Source organism: Charadrius vociferus, unplaced genomic scaffold, assembly GCF_000708025.1.
Source record: "Charadrius vociferus isolate BGI_N301 unplaced genomic scaffold, ASM70802v2 scaffold303, whole genome shotgun sequence".
Lineage (NCBI taxonomy): Eukaryota > Metazoa > Chordata > Aves > Charadriiformes > Charadriidae > Charadrius > Charadrius vociferus.
Window position 1 is genome coordinate 1,156,736 of NW_009647756.1, and position 9,702 is coordinate 1,166,437.

The 9,702-nt window shown below is 37.1% G+C and overlaps 1 protein-coding gene across 1 annotated transcript in view; it reads right to left on the bottom strand.

The window, feature by feature from the left end:
• NEK10 (NIMA-related kinase 10) overlaps positions 1 to 6,807 on the bottom strand; it is a 98,127-nt gene extending 91,320 nt beyond the window's left edge. The window contains exons 1-6 of the mRNA XM_009882172.1: positions 6,734 to 6,807; positions 6,347 to 6,407; positions 5,226 to 5,356; positions 4,620 to 4,718; positions 1,713 to 1,797; positions 905 to 946 (exon numbers count right to left, since the gene is read on the bottom strand). Coding sequence (XP_009880474.1) covers positions 905 to 946; positions 1,713 to 1,797; positions 4,620 to 4,718; positions 5,226 to 5,356; positions 6,347 to 6,407; positions 6,734 to 6,807 — 492 coding nt within the window. The remainder of the gene's footprint in view (positions 1 to 904; positions 947 to 1,712; positions 1,798 to 4,619; positions 4,719 to 5,225; positions 5,357 to 6,346; positions 6,408 to 6,733) is intronic.
• Between the last annotated feature and the right edge of the window lie 2,895 nt (positions 6,808 to 9,702).

Here is a 9,702-nt window from a genome sequence, read left to right on the forward strand (position 1 = left end):
TTCCTGCTGCAGAAGATTCCACTTGCAGATGTTGCCAACGTCTCAGCAGGCCATTGCATTTTGCACTGTGCAAACTCCTCAAAAAGTAGGGCTAAGCATTACATGCGACATCAGAAAACACCGAGCAGTTCTGTGGGAACCATATCCATTAGAAACTAATAATCTTTAGCTCCTGCAACTTTAGGGATGTTTCAAACAGGTGATTGTCTGACCAAAGGGCTTATAGCACACTAGTGGTTCTTTGAAATATAGGTGGTTCCATAAATATTAATGAATGGTAACCGCATCCTAGAAAGATACATTTGTTATAAAAATTCTAATTTTTTTTCTTGAAAGAAAGCTCCCAGCAATATCAAAGATATTCAAGATATGTCATGTACCACTGCTAAATTGTTACAGACAAAGAAGCATTAAAAACCCAGGAGTAAAGCAGTATTAACACAGAGCAGTAACAATACAGCAGTCAGTTACCAATAATATTTTGTAATGCAAAAGCACTGTAGTCCCCAAATTTAAAACTGTTCAACATTCTATCACTAAGCTTTTGCCTTTGAAAAGTCATTTGCTACAGTTCAAGGTGACTCTACTCATCTGCCTTCAAAAGTCTGGGGTTTCTTTTGACTGAACCGATTGTGCAGACTTTTCTAATCCTTCTCCCACTTCAAGAGGTATTCGTTAAGCCTCCTAACTAAAAGCCCTGGGTTAAATGCTGGTAGATTATAAGGAGAGCTGCTTTGTGCACTAGTGAAAAAAAAAACACACCAACTGTTTATGTGCAAACAGAGGAATAGGCTCAGTTCTTTCCATAAACCCAGAATATACGCACTCTACTTTTTACAGTGTATTTCATTCTAATCATAATAAACTGCAACTTAATGGACAAAGGTACTATGAGGAATTCTACCTGAGCTAGATTCTCAATCCCACCCGAGCTGTGGAGCATTTCCTAAAAGAAAATAAAAAAAATTTAAAAATTGAGTTAAAGTACAGAAAACACTAGAATGAGAGAATACTAGAATACTAATGTTCTGTTTGTTAGGAATGTTGAGAAACCTCAACTCCAGCGGTCGTAGTCAACGGATTCTGGAGATGCTTAGCACATTCGTAGTTCAGAATTACTTATAGTAAGTATATAAATAAAAACACAGAAGTGAAATTTTAAACATTCTAAAACTGGAAAAACAGTATAAGCTTTGGGACATATAGAAAAAAATACACAAAAACAATTATCTTAACAAATGTCTCAGGCTTAGTCCAATAACAACTGTAATAGCCAAAATAAAATTAAAAGCTAGTTGTCTGTAGTTCAGAGCATTGGGCTGCTGGGAGGAATAGGCAGCTTTCGGTTTTCTTCACTTACTACATAATGGGAATTTTACATATCTCTATGGTAAAGTCAAGTATAGGGTCTCAGAGCAATGACCAAGCCATCTGTTATGGAGATTTCCAGGTTCTTTGTTAGGGTTAGTAACAACAGACGCTACATGAGAAATATCAGAAATTAAGCAAGTTATGCAGTAGCATTGCAAATTCACTCTTGGAATCTGTTTGCACATCATATCTTCACATATAGAAATATATGTACATACGCACAATAAGTATGCATCCATAAGAGTGCACATTTTTATAAACACGCACCAACACAACTCATATGCATTACAATTATATGCATTCTCTTATCCAAGCAAGAAACAGTATTTTGACATACTGACCTGGTAGCATGGATCCCTTATCAGTAATCTCAGGCAGATTAATACTCTAAGAAAATGGATGGACGGAGCTTGATTAACCCACTCCCTGGAAAAAAAAAATATTCAAAACGTAAATCAAATACAATAAAAAAGTGTTAAAACATTTAGATAAAACGCTTTGATTCAGGAGTCAATTGACTAAAAGATTAGTGACTTACAACAGCTGAACAACATACTGTACTGCAGAACTTCTAATACCGTTTATATTCAAACACAGTAACAGCTTTAAATAAATAAATGTATTTCACTACATGAACATTGCCAGCCATCACTTATTATCACTGAAGCGATGCAGGAGAGTACATGCTTATCGCTAAGCCCAAACTGATCATGCTTTGATATAAACTTACTTTAAGTGTTTGGATCAAGGCCCAAAAGGGCAAAATCACTGAGAAACCACATATCAAACTTCAGTGCACAAAATACACTTACATAACAATATTAAAAAGACACATGGGTGCTACAGAAGTAAAAATAGCTAGATTTGAAATAATTTTTTGAATGATCATAATCTATCCTGGACTTTAAAAACTCTAATACCAATAGTCCTTGGAATAATTTGTTATTTAGTTTAAATCTTTTTGATCTAGGATTATACTTCCAAACAGAACTTCCTCTTTTATATCTCTCCATACAATTCCCCAGCACAAGACTTGGCAGAAAACAAAACTCAGATTTGCACAAAGCATCCAGGGGCAGTAATCCTGCATAAAATACCAGTAATGGAATCATTATTTCCATTGTCTGTTGAAGGTATATATTACCATTTTCCTATTTAAAATAAACCTAAAATTGGACATCTTTGCAGTGTTTTTTTGTTGTTGTTCCTTTAACTGAGAGTACAGAATCTGTAATATCTGGGCAATTTTCCAAGGAACGGAAGAAGTCTATGAGACGTGGCAGTTCTCTTCCCTTTTTATCATTTGCAGTTGGGAAAGAAGCCAATGGCTAAAAATATTTTGATAAAAATAAATGTTTTACAAATAGATACTAACAAAATCTCAGCCCTTCTCTGCCAATATTCTGCCCAAAGTAATACTATTTTTCATTATGCTTCCATAATTGGCCACTTCAGAACGGCACAAAACTTTCACAGAAAGAAAACAGCAACCATATACCGGCAGGCAAAATTTGTAGGTCAGATTTTAAAGTGGTCTGAAGATCATTACCATGCTGGTTCTATAATGTTATTCTTTCAGAAAGCTTTGACTCTTGACAGAAGTCAGTTTCTCTAATGGAGCATCGCATGGGTCAGTCACATTTCCAAGCAGCGACAGTAACTCTCTGAACCTGGTTAACATTTGAGAGACTCTTCTATTATAGTTACATTTACAATAGACGTTACTAGATACCCCAGGGTATATCCAGCATGTGCCAGCAGGATTTTTTCAGCCTGCTTAGTTATACTCCTTATCCAAACCACTTAAACTAAGCTGATCATAGCTTTCTTATCAAGAGAACAACCTCCAACCAGGACTTCTGCCGACACAGCGATGCCAGTAAGTGGGTGTGATTTTTTCTTGCACCCCAATCAACATAGTTATGCCAGCAAAAGTACATAATGCTGATGAGGGCGACAGTTTCTAAGGCTCTGACACAATGCAATGGAAGTAGTTCCAAAGAGAGGACACCATCACAGCCATAGCAAAATATTTATAAAGGGCAACAAAACCACCTTTCTAACTCCACTTACATTATGGGTTTTACATACCTACCAATATATTATATGCTTGTTTCAATAACCTTATCTGGGTGCTTTCATTTATAACACAAGGCTGCATTTCCTATATCATCATCAACAACAAATACCGAAGAAAAAGAAAACCCAAAATATGAGCTAGGTATGGCACAACGTATAAATAGAACTTGAGAAGACACAACACAAGTTATTCTTAGATTTCTGGCAAATTAAGCTAAGCCACTGACATCCCACTGGTGAATACTGAGTGATAAAGTTCACTTGCAAAAAAAAGAGGTACCAGATTTACAAATCACTTAAATGATCTGTCTTAAACTCACTACTATTTAGATAATCAAAGATGAGATCCCTAGTTAGTTCTGAAAAAGGGTCTAAGCAAACTATGTGATTTTTTGGTGGTTTTTAGATACTTCTGTAATTTCTAGCAGTTTCATATTTATACCTTTAAACGCTCTAGGATTCTTTCTTTAAGCTTCTCTACCACTTAAGATTTTTCAGAAAATGCACTTGGGCTTTAAAAAGGAAAAATACACAGGCTGCAGTAGTGTATAGTAATAGAAATCCTGAAAAACACAAAGTATCTTTTTCTATCCCCCCAATTTTTTTAAGGTCTTGCAATTCTTCTTCCTTCAAATGAGAGCAGCGTAAGAAAGGGTCTTCCCTTTTAAATCCTGTTATACACGTGAATACAAATAAATATGAACAATAGCATAAACTCATCTGAAGTTTATGAAAGCCACTGACCTTTCTATATATACACAGCAGTCCATAAAATACAAGTAAAATCAGTAAAATAAAAATGAAATTAGAAAAACAAACCATAGGTTACAGACACCAGATATGAACAAATGATCAAGGAAACATAGCAGATATTAGAATGTCAGTCATCCAAATTTTGTCATATGCCCAGGCCTTTTTTTTTTCCGTCCCACTAACCCAAGCATTCGGTCTTCAAAGCCAACACAGAAGTGATTGTTTAAAACTGAGATTATGCAGAGATGTGAAACTGGTAGTTTCCACACAGAGGTCTATTGTTGAAACATATATGCCACATATACTGTTGAAACAACACGAACCATTATCCATGCATCTTGGTTCTTTGCTTAAGGCAGGGTCCTTAAGGCTTAAGCATGACCCTCCGTGGATATGAATGTGTTCAATATACTGACCTGCAGGTAAGTCTGTTCTTAACTAAAGCTGTAAAGATCTCTTGAAACAGCTTATGTTTGGGATGTTTGCTAAAATTTCTCTCATTCTTGTAGGTCACACTAATAAGGAAAAAAAAAAAAAGAAAAAAGGCGGAGTTGCTTATTATCTTGCCTCAACATCATTTTAGATTGCCAACACTCCACACTAGCAGGAAAAATTAAGAAATGCCATATCAGGAGTTACAATGGAATAACTCAACTTCAGATTTCCGGACATTAACAGCATGGAAGAACAGTCTGTCTCATGCATAATTTGGGACTATTATAACGGTATAATATAGGCTTCCCAAATAAAGAAACCATTATTTTATTTAAATTGACAATATTAACTCTGAACAGTACACCCTGCTGAGTGGGAGCACGTGTCTGAAACTTAGAAAGGCAGGAACATTCACAGTTAGGTTTACAAATTTAAAAATATATAATTCATATCTTGATAGTGGGTTAACATGAAAGTACAAGTAAAAGACATAAGTACAAATATAAATGCCTTCAACACCTCAAGAAGCTTAAGATAAAGATGTTCAGAGATACAACACAGTGTCGTCATATTAGCTTTTTTTTTACCTGAAGTTTTCAAGTTCAACAGCTTCTGTTGATTCTTGCCATTGACCATGGGGTTTTTGTTCATTGCTTTTGACATTTTGCTGAGCTCTTGTCACACTGGTTTGACCATTTTCAAAATGTATAGCTGGAAGCTAAGGAGTAAAGGGATAGCACTCATGATTCAAACGCTGCATTTTAAGTTTTATAAGAATATTATCAAGCAAAAGTACCTTTTCTCAAGTTCTCACTTAAACTTTGGACCTATAATTTGCCATTTTAAAATATACACACAGAGCACGCAAACAAAACTGATGTGGTAGAAAACTGATGTGAAGCAAGGCTGGAAAACAAGTACATGGAGTTATATAAAAACTGAAGAACAGTGTCTTTTAAAATTTATAATGGCAAAGCTCAGCAGAATCTGCAACACACACTCATTATCTATGCCCCTTACATGTCCCACTTCTATAATTGCCTGGCCCTCATATTCTTTCTAGAAAGAATCTGTGGAACTCAGATGTTTCAATTGTCTGCTCAGAAGCAATTCCATGCCTCTATCCGGGAAGGGCATGCATGACTCCTATCTCACATGGATGATTCCCTAAGTAATTTTGTCCTATCATTTTACAGAATAGAAAGGGAGAAATTGTTCTGGTATTCCAAGGACTCGCACTCATCATCATGCAATGGTTTTCTTTGCTTCAAATAGCAAACACAAGCTTCACCAAGTGACTTGAGGTGAAGGAGATTTTACTGTGCCCTGTAAGTTTCATGCATTGATATTTATGCCCTGCAGATTTTTAGATGAAGTGTTACTCTCCAGAGACAAATTGCTTATGGTTAAAATGCTGATTTTTTTTATTTTATATTCTTTACCACTCTTCCTCATGTTGTAAGCAATACTCTCTAAGCCTGCCTTCTCAGGACATTGTGGAATGGCGTGGAAGAAAACAAATCTGTTAGGCTACTTGACTATACGCAACAATAGAAAAAATAGATTGCTTTTAAAAAGTGACACCACATCCACTACACAAGATTTTGCTAACATTTTTAATTGTAATCGAACACAATATCCTAAGTATCTGCCACAAACCATAGTCACCATTACTTCTACAGCATGTTTAATAGTTATTGAAAAATACCTGTTGGTTGCTTGACTGAACACTTAAGAGAGACTGAAGTCTTTTAAGAGCAGAATAATCCCTAGGATAAAACACAATAGCATAAATGCATGTGTTAATAGTTACATAAAAGTACTTTTGTAAGAGTAAAGAAGGTCAACAAGCAGCAATGCTACTGAAAGAAAATAAAGTTTCCTAGTGTTGCCTAATGTCCCCATTTTGCATTGAGAAGAATTTATAGCTTCTCCAGAATGCCTTAAATCAACAAAGGTGTAAATAAACTTTGTGACCAGAGTAACAGTTGTCATGTTTATACTGCATTTCAAATTAAAGCATTCTGCTTTGGCAGCTAGTGCAAATTCCACATGGGTCCTGCTGAAGTTCAAAGAAAGATGTCAGATACTATACCTCATAAAGATCCCATGAGGTTTTTTGTCTGTTGCTTTTTCTGTGCTCTTCAACTTTTTGTCCTGATCAGGCATTGTGTATCGCTATTATCAGACAGCTAAAAACTCATTTCCTTAAAAAAAAAAAAGATAGATAGAATTATATCATTGCAGCAAAAGCAACAAATATTCACTTACAGAACCAACTGACAAAACTTTAGGAAAAAAAAGATCTGTACCACTTTCTCAACATGAACCCTCAGACGTTGTATGAGGACATCCTTTAGAATTCCAGATATTAACAAGAAAGTAATTAACTTAACATACAGAAACCTTATTTTCCCCAACACATGGGTAGACAATATTGGCTGTCTTACTGTTACACTTCATTTTTACTGGAATTTTTCCTCTTCTTGCATATTATTATCATTATTTCTCACCATGGATTATCTACTTATGTTACAACAGTGGTTACAGGCTGACATCACAGTTCTATCATACAAGTTGCTGTCCAGAAAACAGAGAATAGAATGGTTTTATCACCAAAACAAACAAGACAGATGAAGAGTAAAAAAAGGCAGGTATCTGACAAATAACTGAGATGCACACGTCATGCAGTCTACCAAAGAACCACGTTTTCAGTAGTTTGGAATCTGGGTCTTCTGAATTTCAGCTGAATGCCCTGTACCTATAGTGCCCAGCTTTTCTTGCAGTGGGATGCACAGCTTATTTCCATAGGTAAGCACAACTGTATGGCTTGGCCTTACAGGCCAATGTCAGGGACATTACCACATATTAGATCCACTGCAGACCAACGTTCAGTCTGTAGGTCTGACTTCCCACAAAAGCCCACAGCTTGATGCTTGCACAGTGTACAACATTTGTTCACTGAAAATCTTATAAACAGAAAGACATAGAAAGAGGATACTCAAGAGGAATCTCTTGCTGCCATGAAAGCAATTGTATGATACAGATTCTGCTCTGAGTGAAAGAAGAATGGTCGGGAGCAGGCTCAGGATGAGGAATTATCACTGAGGACTGCATACAGCTGCAGCATATTGGTAGAGCAGCTCCAATTTATAAAAAAAAAAAAATGAGGATATAATACCACTGCCTGATCCTTTCTACCCATTTTACTATTCACTAAACATGGACCATTTGGATGTTTCCTTTGGTGTTTCTTTAATAGGATTTTCCACATGAAATATGACAGCCTGCTTTTCTGTCTGTGCAGTGTAGAATTCCTCTGCTATTGATTTTTGTTCCTCTTCCTCTAAAAGCAAAGAAGAAAACCCGGCAGGAAATAAAAGCATTGTAAACTACCAGAAGCTGCTGCTTCCCAGCTGAAAATCAGAGTTATTTTCCCAATCATACATTCTTGCATCAGACACAGAACTACCCAAAATGCAACTGTTGTTGACAGTATGAACTTGTGCACCGTATTAACTACTCTTGTAAGTGGCCTGTAAGCCCAGCTCATCCACTTCGATTCTTTTGAACAAGCCTTTATCCTACCACCAGTCCCCCCCCCAGAGAATGACTGATCCGGATCTCCAGGAAAGTCCTCCTGTCTCCTCCACACAGCCACTCAACAGCGTTATTAAAAAACACCTCAGAACACTTCTGTTGTACCAGTTACCATCAGGGGATGAATATAAACAGGATCTGTTCTACCAGTCAGCAGATAAAATTCCTGAATTCAGATTAAACCAAATGAAGTTAGTTCAATTCATTTATTTCTTTTGCTTCAAAAGCAGTAAAAGGTAAGAGAAGCCAAGTACCTTGCTCAGCATGTTTACGAATCCTCATAAGTAAGAGTTTCCACGTATTGTTTTAGTGATATTCGTATTTTATATCCTCTCCCTAATACCCTAATCCATTTGGCATATTACTGAGGCATGACACAATGCAATCATCACCTCACATTTACACAATAAGAAATACTGTGAGGCTCACAAATTCCCAACTTGCTCACGAGTACGTGTACACAAAAAACAGATTTCAACCAATTAAAGGATCACCAAACAAAACCACAGGCAAAACAACTTGTCCGTGAACAAATACAGTTACATATTTTCAGCATCCCATCTAAAAAAGTAATCCTTAGCTTAAACTTCTAAATCATAACTACAGGATTCCCGGTATGGCTAAGATTTCATCCCAACTTGTCAGGTCTTTGTGATTATTTACAAAATCTTACAGCTGTAGACCAACCTTGCTTTAGAGCTGCCAGTCCAATGCTTTTGCTGTTTGTGGTACCTTAGTAAAGATGAAACAGAGTCACAGCTAACTAAAATTTTAAAGGTTTGTTGCCGTTATAGATCCAAACGCCCCTGTACAAAATTGAACCTGACAAACATCAAGCCAAATTCCCTTCACTGCTGTCAGAATGAAGAGACGCAGCTCACCCAGGGATGCAACCCTCACCCACCTCTGTGGACTCATCCTGAGGTTACCTCTCTATTTCCTAGAGGCCACCAAGCCAGCACAAGTCAGTAAGCACTTCAGCAAAAAGAGGCCAGCCCTGGCCACAAACTGACCCTGCATGACCTCTTTGGTCTGCCGGCACAGCATCACCACGGGTGCACAGCTCACTAGATTGGGAAACCTGATTCAGGCTGCAAATAATCTCTCCTACTTTAACCCTGATTACCTTATAGCTTGCACACAAGTACTTCTGCTGTACAAGGACAGGGACAGTGTGCAGAAAGGAGTATTTATCCATGCAGCTTAAAGTGTTGTGCCCTTCAGCTTTACTACAGAGATAAACCAATTAAGAGGCAGCTGCTGGTGAAAATGGCAGTCCCTTTCCTTCCCCTTCCCAACCTCGGCCACTCACCTACACACCTTCAGCTTTTTTGACACAAACCTGAGCCAAGTTAGAGAGCTAAACAGAAAGAAACCGATATGCTTCTCTTTGTAAAGCCTTCTACCAATTTAGCTCGCTATTGCCGTGTCCCGATGAGTATCTCTGCTGAGAAGGCAGGAGGC